We start from the raw sequence: 23,058 nt of genomic DNA on the forward strand, positions 1-23,058 counted from the left end.
CAAAATATTTCTTGTTTCCATGTGCCTTACGTGCCTCTATACGTCTCAAGAGTGACATTTTTGTCATTGATACACCTTTATATAGTCCAAGATATACACAAAGGTGTAATAATATCATTATTCTTTTGGTAATAGCGAAATTAAATAGCATTATGAGATTCAGGAAGATAGAAAGGCAAGGATCCATGGCAAGTAGCATATCACTTGGTGCTCCAAATGCTAGTTTACTTCTTATGGTGTGAACACAACAATAAGTGCTTTAGTGGCAAGAGGGTGCAGAATTTCAGTTGGCACACCTGCTCTAGAATGCGGTTTGGAGCCATCTCTCTATTTTCCAATTTCCTTAGTCTCTTTAGGGGTTGGTTTCAGTTCACATTTGACGTCTTCCTTTGAAATGTCTTCGGTATGGTTCTTTAGATATTAGGGCGTTGACCTCTGTATTATGGAAGCTTTGTTTATACGTTTGTTTTTCTTTATTCATTTGTGTTGTACTTGGAATATATGTCCCAGTTTACAATATTTATTTATTTATTTTATATAATTTTAATTATAGAAAATTCTATAAAATGTATGGATAGAGTAAAGTCTTGCATCAATCGCTTATTTTAACATTGTAGGTGTGAGTCATACCATAAACATAATGAATTTAAGACTAGAACTATAAATTAAAAGAAATAAAAAGAAAAACATTAGACCACTGGGCTGCCACCGTCCACAAATGTTTTTTTCAAAGTGAAGTGGTTGATTGGTTGTTGTCTCCAAATCACATACATATTTATGGAGATGACCTAACAGCCAAAGCCAGGCAGGGGTGGAGATAAGATTGGGCTGTGGCAGGTGGATGGAGGGCCCATCTGTAAACCTTTAACGTTTAGGGCTGTCTGCCTCTGAATTTATTGAATTCAAGTTGCAGCCCCTTGGCAATGGCTGAACCAAAGTAATGAAGAAAAGTTAGCTGCACTAATGGAATATGTGACATCCAACCCAAGTAACCCTTATTTTTTTTTTTTTTTTTGAGAAATAGACAATCATCTTTGAAGAGTGGAGCCTTTTGGTCCGGGGAGAGTTAGAAGATCAATAAGGCTTCTAGATCTTAAATTGGGAAGTTGTCGATAATCTCTAACGCCTCCTCTCCACTCGTTAGTGACACTAGAGATAAGAGAAAAATAAAAATATAAAATATGAGATTGAAAACTAAAACAATATTGTCAAACAATGTTATAATTTTTGTAAACATAAAACAGAAACTGAATGCAAAAAAAAAGAGAAGAAAAAAAAGAAAAAGAAAACTGAGACACCCATCAAGTAACTGTGATAGTTGGACTCGGGCCTTGGCAATGTGATTAAGAAGCCCAGTCCATTTCCATGAGAATCCCAGCCCAATTACTTGGGCCTCTCCACATTACAAATGAAACATATGTGGGCTTTCGGGTCATTAGATAATAGTGCGAGAAGTTCAAATTTGCAGTTGATGGTATCCGTCTCAGTTCACTCTGTTCCGGCGCAAGTATTGTCTTAGCGGCAGTGGTTGCTGCTCCGTTTTCAGCTAATCTCTCGATCTCGAGATGAATCTGTATCGCCATCATCACCGTCTTCATCATCTTGAGCTCCTTCCGGTAGGTCGTCGCTCTCCATACAAAGCCATGCCCATGGCCATCCCAAAGCGCCCCTCCTCTCACTTTTGCTGCGGTTATCAGACACTTCTAACCCGACCCAACAACTCTCCTCTTCTTCTCCGTGCCGCCCGCTTTCGCCTCGCCTGCAACATGAACGGCTCAGGTTCCCCCCCCCCCCCCCTCCCCTCCCTCTCTATGCATGTATATTTATTTTTAGATATGTGTTGTGTATTCGATAATTGAAGTTCATTTTAGTTGGGTTCATCACAATTACAATTAATTGTGCTTACAAAGCTAAATGAAGGTGCGACGATTCGTCAAAATGTGGCTTAATTGGTTGTTACGGGTTGGCTTTCGAGTGGCCTAGTTGTCTCTGGAATTTTGACAAACAGGTGGTGGGCAACTGTGGTTTTATATTAGTAGAGAACTGAATTGGGTTAGTCAATCAGGTATTTGGATTGTGCGATAGGATCTTTCATTTGTTTATACTTGTAATACAATGCCATTGTGTCATAAGTCCCCAGTTGGGCTGTCAAACAGATTATGGGGGTATCACTTACTCCCTTTGCTGTCTTCAATTGTTATCTTATTGTTCTTTCTCTTGGAAGAAAAGCTAAATTATTTTACATATTATATTTGAGAAAGTCTTGATATGTTGTTGACTAATGGATGACAAGCATGCCAATAGAGGCTTTGTGAGGAGAGTGGATAGAATGGAACAAGTGTCTAGCACAAGAGGTAGAGGAAAATCAAGAAAACTTGGTGAGAGACACTTAGGTACAGAAGATAAGGCTATATATAAAAATGAATGCCGAGCTAAAATTCATGTAGTCAACCCTATATAATAGAATAAAGTGTTTGATTTATAGTTGTTGTTGTTGTATCTATGTATTTAATGCTACTTGTTAGCTAGCATTAGGATTGCTAGACTATTACATGCAACGGTGAGTTATTTTAAAAATATATTGTGCGGGTCATGGCTGAATAGGAGATCCTTTCTGTCTCTACCTTTGGGCAATTGTTTCTCAATCTGGTTGGACCCTATCACACTGTCAGGTCCAGGAACTCTTCAGTATGTTTGGAATTAATGAATTTGAAATGTGGAATTCATCTCTAAATGAATTCTACTTAGTATATTAGAATTTATTTGCAAATGAATTCTCATGTTTGGTATACACAACTTAAAATATGGAATTCAATTGAATTCCACAAACTTATACTTGGAATAAATCCAGAAATGAAGTTTCATTAGAAAAGGAAAGGTTGTTGATGGTAGTTTTGTCTATAAAATTTGCTTGTTTGAGTTTTGTGGAATTCATTTGGAAATTCCACCTATTTTGATTGAATTTGATTTAGTCATGTTCAATTCCATAGAATTGAATTCGTAGAATTGAAATGAATGTTTTTTCTTTTTTGTTCCAAATATGAAATTTTGGAAATGGAAATGAATTCCACAAAATTTTGTGGATTCATTAATTCCAAACTGACTGTTGTCTTGATAATGGCATTTTGAAAGTGATACTGCTGATTTTGTCATTAGAAGGACACTTAGAAATGACCACTTTGAAAATTCCAATTTTTTGAAGTGGCCCATCTGCATTTTGGACCGAGGTTATTAGCATAATTTATAGAACCAAGAGCGGCACTAGTAGGAGAAGAAAGAATCACCTCTTTCAGATGTATGTTATTTTATTATGTGTATTTCCTGGGAAACCTCATTTTGTTCAATAAGCAAATGTTGGGAACAAAAATAATTACCTTCATCTTATGACATGAATTAAGCAACTTATACTAATTTGCTATAGAAGGCTACTTTAAGTTTAAGCGCGCCCCCTTCCCCCCTCCAAAAAAAAAAAAAAGAAGAAGGGATAAAAATAGGAAATGCAGTTTTAGTATCTTTGCTTGTGTTCATTCTGTTTTTTAGTCTTAGTTCTTTTCTATATGATCTATTGAGTACACTTGGTATGGTGTTCTCAACTGATCTTAGCTTCATTAAGATGTATCATTCTCATTTATCATTTATTTTTGCATTTTATGCTGTGAAAATGCGGAAATCTTTCTTTTAGGAATATGTGAAATGGGATTTTCTTCATCGTGGAATGAATGGCAACAGTCTGGTGCAATGACTTTCTTAAGCATCACCTTATATCATGTGCTGAACACTACTGAAGAAGTTTGCTTGCTTTCAAAAATTTCATTTGCTATCACAGTACTTATCACTCTGTAACTGAAGATGGAATTGTTTGTTACCTTCTTGCTTCATACTTCATACAAATTGAACCCAGGTCCTATGAGATGGTGGAACATTAAACCAATATTCTGACATTTGTTTTAGATATAATATCACAGCTGGAACTTGGGAAGCCAGAAGAGAAGAGTAAGCCAGAGAGGCGCGTAAATGGGATATTCTGGATCCTTCTTCTTAATCTTGGAATATATGTGGTGGATCACTTATTTCAGGTTTCTTAATATTTTTTGCCTCTGTTTAGTGAAGTATCATCATTTTTTAGGGGGAACCTAGATAGAAAGTCTTTGCAATCTTGACCTCACAGAATTAGGAAATGAAAATCCAGTAAAAAATAATCTTGTGAATCGGCATGCTATCAAACATAATATATACTCGAGCTTTGGAGATTTAAGATCATTCTCAAAACTGAGACTTCACATAAAGAGAAAAAGTATTCTTGTTAGGAAAATGATATTTGACATTCATCTAGGTCAATTTTGTATGCCTTGGTAGGAATGTGAAGCTAACAACAAACTTTCTGCAATTTCTCAGGTTCGGGGAATCAAAATCTTGTATCTGTACCACAATTGGCCTGCATGGTACCAGTTTGTGACGGCCACATTTTGTCATGCGAATTGGTGAGACCTCTGTACTCCTTAGGGATGCATAGCTTCAAAATTCAATGGGGAGCAATGTTAAGAACATACTGTGCTACACAGTAATGCTTAGTGGTCCTTGACGTATAACTCAAGACACCAAATGCCCTATCTCTTTCTCTCTCTGATGTTTGGTTCTAATATTTTCTGCACATGCTTATCAGGAACCACCTCTCCAGCAACCTATTCTTTTTGTATATTTTTGGTAAGGCTTTTACAATTCACTTTCATTCCTGAAGTTGACAGGCATGCTATTGTCTGATACATTCAGATTCGATTGTGTAATTCTTACTTGTTTTACTAGTGCAGGAAAGCTCGTTGAGGAGGAGGAAGGGAACTTTGCATTGTGGCTTACTTATATCCTAACAGGTGCTGGCGCAAATATTGTTTCATGGCTGGTCTTACCAAGAAATGCAGTTTCTGTTGGAGCATCAGGTGCTGTATTCGGGCTCTTTGCAGTTAGTGTTCTCGTGAAGGTAATTGCAATTCTACATTCATAAACCTCTTTGTGACACCAAAACAAACTTGTCTATCAACTTCTATGTTTACTGCAGATGTCGTGGGACTGGAGGAAGATCCTTGAAGTGCTCATACTGGGCCAATTTGTTATAGAGAAGGTAAGAAATTCGCTATCCACATTTGATTTCCCGTCAAGAATGGTCTTACAAGTTATCATAAAATATGCTGTCAAGTCTTTGTGGTCTATAATAATCTAGAACTTAATGAACTAAGCTCGAAATGATAGATGAGACAATTGTTTTCAGCTTAAGTAGCTAATCTTTGCAGACAGTTTAAACCATAAATGGAAATGGCGACTACTACTGGGATTTGAAGTGGTAGGTTGATAGCTAATAATCCGGTAAAGCTCAAGTGGATGCTTTTTGATGCATACTTTTCTTCAGAGTATGTAATGCTTTTTGATGCATACAATAGCTGCTTAGGCAATAACTTTTTTCAAGCGCTGTCGGGAACTTTACTTCTGAAACATTTTTATTGGGCAAGGCCGCCTTTGATTTTTGGTAAGCGGCATACGATTATCAGGTGATGGAAGCGGCGCAGGCATCCACAGGGCTGTCGGGCAGTTTCCCGGGGGGCTATGCCTTGCAGAATGTTAATCACATAGCACACCTATCCGGTGCTTTGATCGGTGTAGTTCTGGTATGGCTTCTGAGCAGAGTTCCTTCTCAGCCTCCAGACCAAGATGGATCACTTAGGCGGCTGAAGAAACAATGAACTAGAGAATGATGCATGCTTATCAGGTTGTCAATTTACATTGATCCAATAGGAAAATGTTTCCAATACATACTGTAGTGTTGTTATAGAAACCCATTGTTTTATAGATAGGAATCATCATCTGTAAGAAAGGTCAATTTGTAACAATCAAATTGATTGATTTAATACTCGACGTTTAAAAGTGTATTGGCTTGTCTCTGGTTAAATGCTTTTATGGTCTGCAACATTGGAGTAGCTTCGTATCGCCAATCGTGACTCTTCACCATCCAGAGCTAATAATGTACTTTGGGTGGTTTTTATTATTTTTGTTACTTTATTAATATATATCGATTGTGAGTGTAAGTACGTGTTGTGGGGATACTTTGTATTTCATGTTACATAAGCTTCTTGTTATAAGGATAAGATTGGCTTTGCCTACCTCAGGGACATAGCCAAGTGGTAAAGGGGTAGGCTAAAAGTTTGTCTGGAGGTTTCTAGTGTGGGTTCGATTTTTGGGAAGAAGCAGAATGCTTCCTTCAAGGGAGGACCTTATGAGTGTTATTAGTAGTGTTAAGGTCTACCACCCTGATCATTTGGGCACATCTCTCGATTTATCTCCTTAATTCTAGGAGCATGGTGGTTGAGGACGCTAGTAATGGGGTGTAATTAAAAAAAAAAAAAAAAAGATTGGCTCTGCCTCTCTACTGCTTGGGGGTTGAGATGTTGCCCGAAAAAATATGTTGGTCTGGTCACATTCAACTTTACTTTATTAGTATTGTTTAAAAATATTGGTAATACATTTAACATGCAGTTCGGTTGTGAGCCAATGACAAAATAACAATAAAACAAGATTAAGTGTTTATTTCTTTGCATAGTTATGGGTTCTTTTAGAGACACTAGTATTGAGTTGGCTCAAATTAGGGCTTATTTGTAAAAATGAAAATAAAAATTATTTATTTATAAGTGCATAAGAAAATCAAATTTCACATTATTTTGAAAATAAAATGTCACGTTACTTGAGAGTAATTTTAAAGTTCACATTGTTTAAGTGAATGGTATCTATAATAATTGTTTTTAAATGGTAGAAAGTATATATCTTTTAATTCCATTTTATAGGGACCAAGATGCAAATGTGCATTAAATTGCTCCAAACACTGAATGAGAGAGCAATATAAAAAGATTATTCGATTAATCTCAACTCTCAAAGCCTCCAAAAAAATGTCACATAAGATTATTTCTATCTCACTCTTTATTATATTATAAATAATTTATTCCTTATTTTAATTTTATCTTAAAAATTATGTGTGCTCCAATCACACTTTCTATTTCATTTATTTATTTTAATAAACTTCAATTCTATTTATTTATTTTTTCTATAATTTTTACATATACACAAAATTAATAATAAAATACACAAATTAATAACTAAAAACACACAAACTAATAGATACACTCATAAACAAAATTAATAATTAAATACACACATACACAAAATCAATCATTAAACATACAAATCAATAATTAAATACATAATATCAATTACCCAATACATTGATAAATAAAAAAAAAATCAAAATCTCATAAATCCACTTTTTGAAAATTTTGATCTCTACTCACTCCTTTGGAAATCTACATCGCTCTTTTCATTATCTTCATATGCATTGCTTTCTTGATCATTTTCATCTGCATTACTCTCTTCCTCGTCATCCGACTTTGACCTCTCATTCTCAATTGTCAATCTACTCACAAACGTCGTTGCTACTTGTTGCCAATGTCGTCTTCTAATTTCAGATTTGTGAGAGAGAACCGTTGGGACAAGAAGAATATGGAGCAATTTTTTGGAGGAAAGAAAGATAAAAAGACTTGTTAGAAATGGTTTTCAAAAATTGACTCATTAAATTTTAGCTTGACAAGCAATTGTCCCATGCGTTGAAGGTGGCGCAAGAGCAATATTTCACATAATTTTACATCTTACAATTTCTTTGAGATTGGGTTTCTGTTTAGAGGTAAATAGGGGTAAAAATGACGCTATTTAGCTTCACGATTCAACAAGAGAGATAAATCAGAAAATTCAGTAGACAGATTTCGACCTCTAACACAATCACAAACGTGAGGGCGGTAAGCATTTTTTATTTTTTAGGGTCGCTCTTTGTCTACTAAATTATTTTCTGATCAGAGCTTAAACACGGAACCTAAGATCTAAAGAGCAACATCCCAACACATTCTTCATTTGTCAATTAATCTACGCACTGGGCCAAAGAGGAAACAGTTTTCTCTAATAGAGTCCACTTGTTAGTTGCATTCATAAAAAAAAACTAAAAAATTCCAAATAATTGGATCAAAGATTCATAGAATCACCGCCGGTGAATTTGTAATTTCAATTCCAATTCCAGCCATCCCAAATGGCTACACATTTTAATGGAAGATATTGAAACAAAATTCAATGATCAAAACCCTTTCCTCTTCCCCTTTTTATCAAGAACTCAAGAGCCAAAGGAAAATTTGAAAAGAAGAAATAACAATGGTGGTTTGATTCATCTTGATTCTACCAAAGCATGATCCATGGACAAAATTCCCCATTAAAATATACAAAAAAAAAAAAAAATGGCAAATCCAAGGAACTTGCAATTCAACCAATCCATCAACGGTCCCGGCATTACAAAAGGGGCATGAAAGCCCAATTTCCACTCTCTCTCTCTCTCTCTTCTTGCCTCTGTTTTTCTTCCGAGATTCGCAGTTATTGGATGATGTTGATATCGAAGGTCTGGAAATGGTATCGGAATTGTCTCGCAACGCACCCTGTTAAGACTCAGATCGTCAGTTCTGGATTGATTTGGGGATTTGGCGATGTTGCCGCTCAATCTGTCACCCATTTTACCGCGAGGAAGCGCAATCAAATTTCTGTAATTTCCTATCTATCTTTCTTTCTTTTTCTTTCTTCATTTGTGGGGACGAGGGTTCAATGCATTCGCCTTTTGGTTTAATGCGTTTGTCTAATTTCTTTGCATTAAGTAGTTCCATTCGTTTGTTTGGTTCTTGTGGTGGTGAACCCTAGCATTGCCATTTCCCTCTCTTTAATACGTTGGTTTTGCTCAGTGCAAGATTCATGTACTTGAAAGCAGAAAATTTTGATGAATGGCTTAGGGGGGTTTCATTTGGATTACACACAACATTTTGGTTTCATTCATTGTTTGGTTCATGTGCTTGAAAGCAGCTTTTGGCATAAGTAGAAAAAATTGATGGATGGTTTATGAGGATTCATTTGGATTAGTCATAATATTCCTTTCTATAAGAGACTGCATTATCATGTTCTTTTGAAATTGGGGCTTGGCAGGGAAGGGGTATGTGCTTGGCACTTGGCAGCTCCGGCCACCTCAGAAAGGAAAACGAATCTACTTCTACATGTAATTGGAAACAGCTTTGCTGGCGTAAGAAAAAATTTCATTGTGCTTGATAAAGTTTCTTTATAACGTTTTGGAAATTTTAGATAGACCTTCTGCCCCCGCCAATAGGCGGCACAGCAGATTTTGGTATTGCAAATGAATGCTTTAAGTAGGGCCTGGTTTTCCTCATTCTTTGAACTTGTTTCTCAGGATGGAATCAAATTAGTTCAGTATCACTAATCTAATGCAAATATTGACATTGCTCTAAGATTGAAGTCCCAGGGGTAACCAATCTATTTATAGAAGCTCCTCTCATATGTCCAAAGGCATATGATGGTCTTCCTATGATTTTCTTTGGAGTGATCCCTAAATTTTGTGTTCCATTTGATGGTACAGTGGCTGGTTCTGATAACGTGTCCAAAGATTGTAGTGGGGCCAGGCTATTATCTTCTTGATTCTATGTTATTTGTGATATTCTTTTGTTTGTCTTCTTATAACCATAAAATAGCTTTGCAAATTCTGAGATTCACAGCCATTTCTAATTTTTTTTTTCACATAAAAGGGCGTCTTCAATGCATGAGGCCCTCGTTTAGTGATGGTTGAAGGAAGCTTGTTTTCCTACACAGCCTGACCCTTTCTTTACTTTGCAAAGAGGCTGTTTCCACATCTTGAACCCATGACCTTTTAGTCCAAAAAGGAGCAACCTTTCTATTGCTACCAAGACACACCCTCTAATTTATCTTCTCATGATGATAAATGTTTTATTGTTTGTATTCCATAGATGGACAGTCAATCTATTCAATATTTTGAATGATTATCCATTATTCATCTTACAGGATGAAGATGAAAAACTAAAGATCAATTGGAGACGGGTTGCCACCACAAGCTTGTTCGGTTTTGGATTTGTTGGACCTGTTGGCCACTTCTGGTGAGTGACTTTTGCTCATTTGCAGTTTTGACAGGTTGTTTGCTGATGTCAGTTTGTGAGGTTGTCCTTGGCGGTTAGCTTGGGCTCCTTACAGTCACTGGGGTATATGCTTTTTTGCATGTCAAGAGTTTGACATTATCTTGTTCTCTTTCGATAATCTTCCCTAATGGATGATTGATTAGGCAATTAATTCTGAAATGGTCCATTCCCATTAGGTAAGTGTACAGTGTACCCTGCATGCAAAATGAAAATTGTGTGGGTGTGAAAGCAGAAGATTTTAACCATACATGCTTTAGCTTTAACAATTGTGAAAAAAAATCACTACTGTTGTGTTGGGGATCATTTTCACAATAAGGTTGAGATGGCACAACCTCCTAATGTGCATGGTGAGCCTTATTTTATCAATATATAAATCTCTTGCAAATTTTCTTTTGCAACCAGGTGTGGGGCAAATGCTGTTTATCCCCATGCAGTTGCATGGTTTCAAATCAGCAACTCTACAAAAAAGTATGGTTAGACTGCCCAGCTACTATAGATTCTGTGCCATGCTATAATCGGGAAGCCTTGCATTGGCTATGACCTTTAAGTTTATGACTTACAAGGGAAATAATATTGATGTGTTTTTACAACATTTTTTTTAAGATAAATATGGTTGAAGTGAAGTTAGCAGAAAATTCAACTATGTCATCGACTTACATCTTGCAATAGCTTCATAGCATGTTTCACTTTTTTTCTAGGACACTAGTTTTAGTGGTTAAATAAATTATTCAGTTGTTTCTCCGTAAATTCGCTTCTCTGGAAACTAATACATCATAAATGTTAAAAGAATATGGTGCAATTGATCATTTTTTAAGATAATTTTGGAGAAAAGAAAGCTCATTAACACCCCCAAAGAGTTTAAACAATAAACTTTAGTACAATAGATCTCCAAATAGAATACAAAATCATTGCCTTGGTGTGTAAAATTTGTATAAAAAGTTGTCCGTTGTTGAATTATAGGTACCCTTGTTTGTCTAATCCTAAGAAAGTCACTCTAATTGTTTAAATGCCCTCAAAATATTAGGAAGATTTCAAACTAGTTTTCTAATGCAGGGTAGGATGATTGGGAATGGACATGAACTTTTTTTTTTTTAACATGGAGGAATGAACTTATTTCAGTTTTTGCTGTTGAAATTTGTTTCTGTGCTTCTTTTCTTTTCTTTTTTTGAAAAAATATCTCTGTTAGTTTGGGGGGGTGGCAAGAACAGTGTGGAGGGCAAGGAATTCTTGCTTTTTAAGTTTGGTGGTGATTAGATTTCCTGTTTTATTTGATCACAACATATGTTCAGCCCCCAGGATCTCATAAATTTGCGAGAATTTACATCAGTCAGAAATAGATAAATAGATTAACTTGCAGTTTTCTATTGGTTGGTTGTTGGTATCAGCTATAATGCCGAAGCTACCTTCTCCAGGAGGAACATATTATGTTAAGAGTTGAAACTTTAGAGCGATCCAGTTCAACCTTCCACAAAGATGTTCAGTAACTGTGAATTTGGCAGAACAATGGTAGCTATTATATGTTATTTAGTAACACTATCAACAAGGTGATGAAATTATTTTTAGTTCTCCCATTACTGCCTATTGCCCCTCTAAGAAAGAGGACGACTGCCCATATTACCGAATGACGTAATTTTTGAATACTATTTATGGATAATGCTTTTATTTTCCGGCTTGCAGGTATGAAGGGCTGGATAGGTATATAAAGTCGCGGCTTCAGTTGCAACCAAAATCCTTTGGATTTGTTGCCAGTAAAGTGGTTATTGATGATTTGATTTTTGGGCCATTTGACTTGCTTGTGTTTTTCACTTACATGGGTTTTTCAACCGGAAAGAGTCCTTCTCAAGTCAAGGAAGATGTGAAGAGGGATTTTATCCCAGCCTTCATTATGGGGGGAAGCGTCTGGCCAATTCTTCAGGTTGGAAATTTCAGATATGTTCCAGTTAGGTACCAACTCCTCTATGTAAATTTCTTCTGCCTGCTAGATAGCTGTTTCTTGTCGTGGCTCGAGCAACAACAGGATGCTTCTTGGAAACAATGGTTCAAATCTTTTCCGAGTATGAACAAGAACCAGGGCAGCCGAGACGGAGAGTTATAGTTTCTGCTCTTCCAACATCTTCTTCTTCTTCTTCTTCTTCTTCTTTATTATATAGGGACCTGGTTATCAAATTTGACAATACATGCCAGAGGAAATAAAAAGAAAAAGTTGAGAAATGCCAAATTAGGTTTGTGAAATTGGGGAATGGCAATTGTAAAGTTGTTTTCGAGGTTATCCATTCCCATTTTAGTTTCAAATTCAAAGAGGGCTGCTGTTACTAGCTGTGGATAGAGAGCCCCGCTTATAGCAAAGTTTCTTCTTCAGACTTTTCCCCTATTCTCCATGGCGTTGAGATTGTACTTGCTCTTGTATCAAATCCATTTCAAAATGTCAATAAAGATGGGTTTTCCTGTATTTCATACTCAGATCTCTGGTAAATGAATTAAGGACAAAATGCAGCTTGGTTTAACAAGGCAAATTCTAGGGACTCCTCTTAATTGTACCATATTGCTTTTAGAATTCTACTACTGTATTCATTCGTGTTGTATCGTAACCCTCACGTGGCACATCTCTTGTTTTTATATTACACTTGTCTTATTTTTACACGACTACATCTTAAGTACTGCACCTATTTGTGTTATTCTGTAACTTTTATACTGCACCTCTCTTGTTTTTATATTACACTTCTTTACTTTTACATACATATTGTGACAGTCCCTTTTAACAAAACTTCCATCTAATCTATCCAACATGGCATAAAAGAATAATGCTATTTATGGAGATGGATTTCCAATCTAGGTGGCATCTTATTGTCTAGGTATCTTTTTATTAGACAATGAAAAGGGATCTCCAGTTTAGGTGGCATCTTTTTATTGGGCAATGAAAGATTTAGATGAATTAGCACTGCTCTAAAAGAATATGGAAACCATCTTGGAGCAAGATATAAATTGAAAAATGTAAGATATGGAAACCATTTCAGACTCTTATCTTTTTCAATATACTTATTAAACTTATCTAGTGACTCTTGAAAAGAAAGTGACGTGATTTTTTATCTGGCATTTCTTAGATATCTTATTTTTTCCTCTCTAGATAAACATATCTTAAACTTTATAGATAAAAAAAAATGATGCATATATCTTCTAGTACATTTCGAAAAATTTAACAAACAATTTGATAAAAATCTTGGAGTGTTTCACAAATTTATCTTGACATTTCATATTTTGATCCGGAAAATATTCTAATATTATCTTGATACAATCTTATCTTATTTATTTTAATAAATGCTACCTTAAAATGGATCATTGCCAAAACTTCCATACCTTATCAAAGTTGAGATAGTAGCTCCTCCATTTAGAGCAAAAATCCTAGCACTGCCAATGGTAAATTTTTGATCTTTCCACACACGTATATGTTCACTAATTTCTCTGATCTCCAGTCAAACACCTCTCTAAATTAAGCAACAAATAGGGTAGGCATGCTAATTAATTTGATTACGAAGGTCGGTGTACAAAGTTTCTAGTTATCTACAAATTCATTATGTAGAAGATGAAAAATATTGCTTCCCTTTCCTATTGAATACAAAAAAAAAAACTTAGCACGTTCACTGATTCTGAATTCCAAAGAAAGAAGATGGTCAAACTTCTATCCCACTGTAACAATGAAAACATAATATAATGCTAAAACTATAATTAAAATAGCAAAAGTAACACTATAAGCTTTATCCCACCATGGAGGATTTGTTACATGAATTCTAATTTTTAGTTCATTTATACTTATGGTCTGTATCGTTTATAAAACCCTTATATTTCACATTTTTGCCTATTTGACTTTCACCAACTTTTTCTTAATTTTCTTTTTATCTCTTTTGCCAACACTTATTCTATTCCATCCACTAAGCTTTTATTGATCTTATTTTTATCTGACTCTAAATCATATTAATTATGTGTTACATATTTTATTTTCAATGAAAGTTAGGCTAATTTCACTTATAAAAAATCTCATTTCTAATTTCATTTTTTCTTATATATATGTACAATCATCTTAGAATTTTCTTCTTGATTACGTTAATTTTAGTGAAATGGATCAAGAGATGTATCATCATTTCAGTTGATTTTAGTAACGAATATTCACATATAAATCATAATATTGTGATGAAACTAGTCGGTCACTCTCTCAGGTCCATTTTCAATTAAGTAAAAGAGACAAAGAAGTTGCAGGAGATTACCAACTGACCTTTAAGAGGGTGATGAAGATCTCAGTAAAGTGAGGAGGCAATGCCGCGAGAACTCAGGGGTGGTTGAGATTGTGCTCCTCCGGACGAACGTGTGGCTCTTTGACTCGTAAATTCAATTCTTCGATCAACCTCGAGGGTAAAGACGCGATAGATTTGGTAGACATCGACAATGAATTTCCATAGAAGCGAATCGAACTCAAACTTGAACCCCACAAGCCAAACACCAGTAGCAATCGCTTCGACGCCGATCAGAGAACCCTACTACAAGCGGACTCCTCCATTGCATTTTCTTGTCTTTTGGTCTGGGCGTACCGACCAAACCGTGATTTGCAATTAACAAGGCGTGGAGGAGAACAGAATAAAGATATCGCATTCGAAATGGGTATCGTCTTCATCTAGAGAGAGGCAAATTGGTAAGACGACCACTTCGACTTTCGCCTCGAACGCTATATCAGTGTCCATAAAAAGAAATATAAATAACTTCACCGGCCAGTGATGCTCAAGTCAATGGAGCACCTCTTTTGGTGTTAAGAGGGGAAATAGATGAGTTGAGGTAAACTATGATAATATATGAAGTGTACTGTTTAGTAAATGTTTGATTTAAGATGAGTTTAAATAATAAAGTAATTGAAAATATAATTATTTATCAAAAGATGAAATTATGATTTGATTGAAAAAAAAAAAAGAAGTCAAAACGCTATTCGTTAAGGCCAATGAGGTGTTTGCACCCTAAAGTGCAGGGGCAAACATGCCCGAAGTCAACCAACTCCATCAACCAGAGGAGCCAAATTGTACTAGCATAATAGTCCCGCCCCAGCCCCCCCAAATCAATTGATGGATCCCATGCATGTTGGGAAATCAAAAAAATTAATCCCAAGTTGAGAAAAAGGCGGCCTCTTTCTGTAGCTAAAACTCACTAGCTATTTTAATATAAAATTATAAATAAAATAATAAGATGCATAATGGCCATCAAGATTACATAGAAATGGAAACGAGACGTTTTCGATGAAAAAAAAACATGCGTAAACAACATTTTTCTAAAAATATAGGAAACAGAAATGCAGGGTAAATTATAAAATTAAAAAAGATAATTTTTTTTATAAATATAATTTTTAATATAAAAAATAAAAAATAAAAAATATAAATAATAAACATAAATTTTATAATGTATTAAAAATATATATAGAAACATATATAGAGAGAGAGACACATATATATAATAATAAATATAACTTCACATATATATATCTTGCATATACTGTTAACTTATATATATATATATACATAAATATACATACAGAGAGAAAAAGGAAATCAATTCACCAACATAAGTGTTCTGTATTTTGACTTTGGAACAAGTCAACAACGGGGAGAGAGAATCAATTCAAAGAATAATATCAATCTAACAGCGTTGGAAGAAGAAAGAAATTGCAGGCAGAAATCGCAGAAGAAATTGCTGGAAGAGAAGAAATTGCTGGGCAGATCGCTATAAACGCGTTATTAAATTGCCGGCCACGCTTATTAAATTCTAAAACGGTCCGAAAGTTTTCGATAATTACACAAACGGCCCAAAAAAGTTTCGGGCCGTTTTTCCCATTTCTGCAACGGAAAATGATTCGAAAACGCGAAATGATTTGAAAACGCCAAAACGGCACCTTGGAGCCGTTTCCGTGTTTCACAGATAGCCATTCATAAAACATGTGGTAAAGTTGAAGAGCTAAAATTTACATAATATGCACCAGATGGTAATAATTTACATAATATCATCATTTCTTATGGAGAGAGCAAGGCAGCCAGCCGCATTATGCATTTAGTATTCCGAAGGAGACATCAAACCGACATTATTGATAACAAAGTCCCGATAGTATAATATGAACTCCCGAAAATGATAAATGGAACCCTATTTGGCAAAGGTAGGCTACAACTACAGGCAGCGGTAACACAATATTATAAGGCAATTCCATTTTTGAAAATAAAAGCATTAATAACCATCCAACTATTGGAAAACACAAACAGCTTGTAAATGCTCAGTACACAAAGATCCAAAACTTTTCTTCTTGCAAAATTCTATTAAAGCCAAACAAAACCAGACTCAAAGTTGGCCTCCAACCTTAAGATGTTGCAGCACCTCCCTTCTTCCTTGGGGCTGCTTCGGTGCCTAACCAATGAATAAAATTGGAAAACTCAAGACTCCGAAAGATATAACTAAAGCAAAAGGCAAAATATCAATTGACTAAGAGTACCAAATTGATTTACCTTCTCTGAAACCACTCTTAAACCTGCGGGGAACATGACGGAGATACCTCATCCGGCCAGTTCCGGTGGTCTTCCTTCGAATTGCCTTCACACTCCAGTTATCTGAAAACAAACCCGGCGGGTCACATCAATTTGCAAAACATCTCTGATTTTTGTCGTCCCAAAAACAGGCTTTAAAAGATGTCCATATTTCCTGACCTTAAGTTTAATATGACACAGTAGTAACAATGGGATCAAGAAATTACATATCCAAAAAGAGCTGCATCAATTTTCAGCAAAATATGCACAGGACGAATATGATTTATTGAATTTAATGAATACCATCAACAAATCAACATCTACTCAACGGGTCAGGGCCCAAAACTCAGTTGCACACATCAATAACAATTAAGAAGATTTCAACTAAATGTAGATACCATGAGGAAATGGATCTTTTGGATACTGCAAACAAGATATACACCCCATAGTCTGGGTCTCATTGTGTTTGTTGCCAAGATTCCACCAAATCTCAAATCTATCCAAACTCAGTAATGCTTTCTTCATGATGATTTTCTTCTTCCATTCTTTCAATGTTACAAGAATGGGGCCAAGCCTTGGTAGCAAAGGTTGCCCCTTTGTGACCAGAAGGTTACAGTATAGGTGCAAAATGGCCCGTGGTGGGCCAGCCTGTTTTGGCTCCTGTTTAAAAGAATAAAGAATAAATTCAAAATGGCACTTAATTGCTAGCAAATCAAACAATTGCTCTTTTACTCCCCAAATTTGACTGCGTTCCAGCAATTGCCAGGAATGATCTAACTTGGAGAGTGCAGCAATAGTTTGAAACTCCAAATTTTTTTATTTCTAGACATAAGAATTGTTTAATAATTTTTAGTGCAAACTTCAACTAACAATTGTCATGACTATATAATAAGGGGGGGGGGTTTCTATCTTGCACCCTAAAGACCTCCCATTGGTTGGTGAGGTATTTGCATTAATTCTACAAGTCACAAAATATATGCAAACACCTCACCAACCAACATGAGATATTTAAGGTGCAAGATGAATAGATAATGAAGACTAATTATCCCAAGCACAGGATGGAAAAACCCATATAAAAAAAGCTACAACTGTAAGAGAATACGAAGTGAGAGTGTGAGAAAAGTAACAGATAAGAGATAGAGGGAGGGAGGGAGGGGGGATCTCTCTGTAAATAGAGGGAGAAGGGAATGGGGAGGGGGGAGGAATCAAATTCCCCCTGCAAATAGGGGGAATCCTAGGGGTAATTATTTTATTCTCCCATGATTTAAAAACAATTTTTATGTAAAATACAATCAAAAAGTTGTATTAACAATGGGTTTATTACCAAGTGCCCAAAAAGCACAAGAAAAGGCATACCAAATACAACTTTTTTTCCTTCAGACAAATGTATTTATTCCACCAAGGATTCCCCTCCCTTCTTTTGCTATTTATAGAGAGCTTCCCTCCTTTTTCTTCTCTCTTATCTCCTACTCTTTCTCAATCTCTTTTTGGGCATTTGCTCACTCACAGTTATTGTATTTTTGTATTATAGTCATGACAATTGTTTAATAATCAGATGAAGCTCAAATGTATAACTATTAGGCAGGGATACCAATTTTCTAATGAACGTGAGTGCCAACCACGTGTGCTAAGAAGGGAAAAATTACAATTTCACCCATACTTGCATTTAATGTATTAACTGGTAAGGGTAAAATAGTAATTTTACCCTTGTCAGCACATGCGCTCGACATGCACATTCAATAAAAAAAATCATTGTCCACTAGGCAACTGTCATAACTAGAAATATAAAAATGCAGAGTGTTGGACTGTTGTTGCACTTTCAAAATTAGACCGTTGGTCTAATTTGGACAGTAAAGGAACTGTCCGATTTGCTAGCAACTAAGTGATAAACACCATTTTGAATTTGTTCTTCAAAGACTTCAAGTACAAGATTTTGTGTATTTTGGATCATTGTATTTATTAAAATGTTCTTTAAATAAGAAGGGCAAAAACAACCTTGGGCAACAAAGCCCATTTTACACCTAAATGCGGGCATCCACTTATTTTTCAAATGTTATAAAGTGAACATAGTAAGATAATTATCTGTTGGGTTCATTCCACCAAGATTTAAATACATAAAATGCACAAGCAAAGAAATCAAAGCAACAGATTAACAAACAAAAGATCAATGCATCTTGTAACTAGATATATATATACACAGAGAGGGAGAGAGAGAGAGAGTGAGTGAGATAGAGCAAACGTGTTCATTTGCGGGTAGAAAAGCACAGGCGTACAACGACTCTTGTCTTAGTCTTTTTTCCTCTATCCCTTACCTCTTACTCTTTCTGAAACTCTTTTTTGTTATTTTCTCACTTATAGTTATTGCATATTTGTATTATAGTCATGACAACTGTTTAGTAGTTAGTTGAAGCTCAAACTTATAATTATTATGCAAGGATAACAATTTTTCTATCAGGTGCATGTTAAATGCATGTGTTGACAAGGGCAAAGTTACGATTTCACCCCTGCTTGTTTCTAATAAAAATGAAAAGCAAGCAGGGGTAAAATTGTAAACTTTGGCCTTGCCATTACATGTGCTCAACATGCACATTCAGTAAAAAAAATCACTGCAACCCATTAGGCAACTGCCACGACTAGAAATATAAAAGTATTGGACAGTTGTTGCACTTTCAAAATTAGACCGCTGGTCTAATTTGGGGTGCAAAGGTACTATCCAATTTTCCAGCAACTAAGTGACAACCGACATTTTGAATTTGTTCTTCTAAGACTTCCAGTAATAACATTTCAAGAATTTTGAATCAATGTATTTTTAAAAACGTTCTTTACATAAAAAGGGCCAAAACCTAAATGGGGACACCCACTTATTTTTCAATGTTATGAAATGAACACAGTAAGATACTTTTATTTCTGTTGGTTTCGCTCTACCAATAATCTTAAAATTTAATTCAAAAGGTTCGTTTTTCTCTTCTTCTGCAGTACGAGACAGTCCCTACCTCCTAAATGCCATTCTTTTCTTTTATGACATAATCTAACAAGAATTAAATACATAAAAGGTATATGCAAAGAAATCACGTCAAAAGTAACAAAACATCAATGCATCTTATAACAATATGAATATATAGAGAGAGAGATAGCAGATGTGTTGGTTTGTGGGCGGCGGGAAACGTACAGGCAGTGCAGTGACTCTTCTCTTACTCTTTTTCCTCTATCTCTTACCGCATACTCTTTCTTGAACCCTTTTTGCTATTTTCTCACTTATAGTTATTGCATTTTTGTATTATAGTCATGAAAATTGTTTAATAGATAGTTGAAGCTCAAACTTTTAACTATCAGGTAAGGATAACAATTTTTCTAATGAATGCACATGTTGAGTGCATGTGCCAATAATGACAAAGTTACGATTATATCCTTGCTTGCTCTTAAAAAAATTAAGAGCAAGCAGAGGTGAAAATGTACTTTTACTCTTGTCAGCACATGAACCTGACATTTGAATTCAATAAAAAAAATTCACTGTCCATTGACCAATTGCTATGACTAGAAATATAAAAAAGCAAAGAGTTGGACTGCTGTTGCACTTCCAAAATTAGGCTGCTGGTCTAATTTGGAAAGTAAAGGAACTGTCCAATTTGCTAGCAACTAAGTGACAACAGCCATTTTGAATTTGTTCTTCGAAGACTTGAGTAAAAACATTTCATGTATTCTGAATCATTGCATTTATAAAAATTAAGGGCCAAAACAGTCCATTTTACACCTAAATGGACCCACATGGTTTTCAACATTGTAAATGAACGCAGTAATATAATTTTGTGTCCGGTGGTTTCTCTACCAATAAACCTAAAGCCATCTTTCCGTAACTTACAAGGTTAGCTTCTCTCATATTCTCCAGTACAAGACAAGTCCTCTCATACAGTAAATCGCATCAAAAGGTTAACAAACAAAAGATCAATGCATCTTATAATAACATGAATGTATATAAATATATATAGAGAGAGATGTGTTCGTTAGCAGGTGACAGGAAAAGCACAGGCGGCGCGGCAACTCTTTACTTACTCTTTCTCAAACTCTTTTTTTGGTATTTTCTCACTTACAGTTATTGCATTTATTGTTTAGTAGTTAGTTGAAGGTCATACTTATAACTATTTGGCAAGTATAACAATTTTTTTAATGAATGAGCATGCCAAGCAAGTGTGCTCGCAAAGGCAAAGTTATGATTTTACCCTAGGGTGAAATCAAAATTTTATCTTTGTCGGCACACACCTCGGCATACGACAAAAAAAATCAGTCCATTAGGCAATTTGTCATGACTATAAATATAAAAGAGCAAACTATTGGACTTTTGTTGCACTTTCAAAATTAGACCACTGGTCTAATTTGGAGGGTAAAGGAACTATCCAATTTTCTAGCAACTAAGATACAACTGCCATTTTGAACTTGTTCTTGGAAGACTTTAAGCGAGAAAACTTTGCATATTTTGAATCATTTTATTTATAAAAATGTTCTTTAAATAAAAATGGCCAAAACAGCCCGCACCGAACAACCCATTTTACACTAAAATCAGGACATCCTTGTATTTTTCAATGTTATAAAATGAACATAGTATGATAATTTTGTGTTTGTTGGTCTCTCTCTACCAATAACCTTAAATCCATTTTAACTCAAAAGGTTAGTGTTTCCCTTCTTCTCTAGTACAAGACAAGTCCTACTTCTGAATGCCATAGTTTTCTTTCATGCATTGACATAATCTAACAAGAATTAAATATATAAAATGCATATTCAGAGAAATCGCGTCAAAAGATTAACAAAAGATGGATCAATGCATCTTATAACAATATCAATATATATATATAGAGAGAGAGAGAGAGTGAGAGAGAGAGCAGACATGTTCGTTTGCGGGCGGCAGGAAAAGCACAGGCGGCGCAGCGACTCTTCTGGAGGTGGAAGCTGCGGCGGCCGCATCTGACACACAGCGTATGAGTCTTGTTCCTCCTTTTTCCGAAGCTTCCCGTTCCCTTTCCCTGCAATACACATTCGGATACAACATCTCATAAGCATAAGCATTCGACTTCTACAGACGCTAAGCGGATCTATACATTTTCCTGTGCACGATCTAATATACAAAAATATTTATCTTCTACACAAATTCTTCAGCAGATCAATAAATCTTCCAATACACCACATATGCAAACACATCCATCAATCTACTCTGAGAGAGAGAGAGAGAGAGAGAGAGAGAGAGAGAGTACCATGTCTTCGATACAGAAACCCTAGCTTCGGAGGCTTGAGAAAGAAAACGTAGGGGAGCTATATTTGGTAGACATTTATAGTCCCGAGTAGAGGTGAATTAGGGTTTTGAACATGTTCGGCCATTGCTTTCAACAATGCCCAATTAGGAATGGGCTGCCAAAGGTGAATATGGGCCCATATTTTTTGAATAATTACATAAACATATTTAAGATTTATTATAATATTTAATTATTATTATTTTTAAATTAATCATATAGAAACATACCAAATTATCATTTAATTAATATAATTCTCCCTAAAGTCTAGACTTTTATGAAAAATATTCGAGACCTTATTTGAGAGAGAGAAAAAATATAAAATGGCTCATTAATCTATCTGGTTCCAGCCCTCTATTAAATATACCTAGAACTAATACATTAAAATGACATAAATGTCATTGTTTGTTCAACATCAGAAATCAAAAATAGCAGTACAAAATTACAACAAAACTAAACAACTAAAATACAACAAAACTAAACAACTAAAATACTCTAATACTCCCCATCAAAATGGACTATAAACATTGATAATAGCCATCTTGGAAAGCAAAGTAAACAACTGAGCAGCAGCTAAAGGTTTTGTGAATACATTAGCCAGTTGATGCTGAGTACGAATAGGGAGAAGTTTGAACAAGCCAACAGCCAGCTTATCCTGAACAAAATGACAATCGATCTTGATGTGTTTGGTGCGTTCATGAAAAACAAGGTTGGACGCAATGTGGACAGCAGACTGATTGTCACAAAATAGTAAAGTAGGAGCTGTAAGACAAAGCTGAAAATTAGAAAGAAGTTGAGTGAGCCAAATATTTCACTAACAGTAAAGGCAAGTGCCCGATATTCGGCTTCAGCAGATGATCTAGAAACCGTACTCTGCTTTTTAGCCTTCCATGAGACTAAAGAATCACCAATAAAAACACAAAAACCTATAATGGAATGCCTAAAATCAGGACAAGACCCCCAATCTGCATCAGAAAAAGCCCGAAGTTGCAAAGAAGAAGCAACATAAAATAATAATCCTTGTCCGGGAGTACCCTTTAGGTACTGTAATAGATGATGTGCAGCATCAAGATGAGTTTTTCTAAACTGAGATACATATTGACTAAGTTTATGGACAACAAATGTAATATCAGGTCGAGAAATAGTCAAATAAAACAACCGACCAATAAGACGTCT

The 23,058-nt window shown here is 35.4% G+C and overlaps 3 protein-coding genes across 6 annotated transcripts; 2 read left to right on the top strand and 1 right to left on the bottom strand.

Moving 5' to 3' along the window:
* Positions 1-1,450: 1,450 nt before the first annotated feature.
* On the top strand, positions 1,451-6,090 carry LOC127813536 (rhomboid-like protein 11, chloroplastic). Of its 3 annotated transcripts, none has more exons than XM_052354553.1 (7): positions 1,451-1,779; positions 3,952-4,076; positions 4,396-4,481; positions 4,664-4,704; positions 4,809-4,975; positions 5,054-5,116; positions 5,502-5,649. In XM_052354553.1, exons 1-7 carry the CDS (start codon positions 1,566-1,568, stop codon positions 5,520-5,522), a joined length of 717 nt encoding a protein of 238 aa, XP_052210513.1. In that variant the 5' UTR covers positions 1,451-1,565; the 3' UTR covers positions 5,523-5,649. The 3 variants fall into 3 exon arrangements, with proteins under 3 accessions (XP_052210513.1, XP_052210514.1, XP_052210512.1); XM_052354554.1 differs by lacking the exon at positions 5,502-5,649 and adding an exon at positions 5,286-5,495; XM_052354552.1 differs by having other exon boundaries at positions 1,452-1,779; positions 5,541-6,090.
* A 2,087-nt stretch (positions 6,091-8,177) lies between these two features.
* Positions 8,178-12,526, top strand: LOC127813537 (uncharacterized). Of its 2 annotated transcripts, XM_052354556.1 has the most exons (4): positions 8,178-8,614; positions 9,046-9,139; positions 9,931-10,022; positions 11,739-12,526. In XM_052354556.1, the coding sequence occupies exons 1-4, from the start codon at positions 8,559-8,561 to the stop codon at positions 12,154-12,156; spliced, it is 660 nt and encodes a 219-aa protein (XP_052210516.1). In that variant the 5' UTR covers positions 8,178-8,558; the 3' UTR covers positions 12,157-12,526. The 2 variants fall into 2 exon arrangements, with proteins under 2 accessions (XP_052210516.1, XP_052210515.1); XM_052354555.1 differs by lacking the exon at positions 9,046-9,139 and having other exon boundaries at positions 8,182-8,614; positions 11,739-12,521.
* Positions 12,527-16,052: 3,526 nt separating this feature from the next.
* Positions 16,053-21,967, bottom strand: LOC127813689 (60S ribosomal protein L37-3-like). Its single transcript, XM_052354800.1, has 4 exons — positions 21,847-21,967; positions 21,483-21,618; positions 16,586-16,687; positions 16,053-16,487 (listed from the first exon to the last, which is right to left on the bottom strand). The coding sequence occupies exons 1-4, from the start codon at positions 21,847-21,849 to the stop codon at positions 16,441-16,443; spliced, it is 288 nt and encodes a 95-aa protein (XP_052210760.1). The 5' UTR covers positions 21,850-21,967; the 3' UTR covers positions 16,053-16,440.
* Positions 21,968-23,058: the final 1,091 nt, after the last annotated feature.

This window comes from Diospyros lotus, chromosome 11 (genome assembly GCF_014633365.1).
Source record: "Diospyros lotus cultivar Yz01 chromosome 11, ASM1463336v1, whole genome shotgun sequence".
NCBI lineage: Eukaryota > Viridiplantae > Streptophyta > Magnoliopsida > Ericales > Ebenaceae > Diospyros > Diospyros lotus.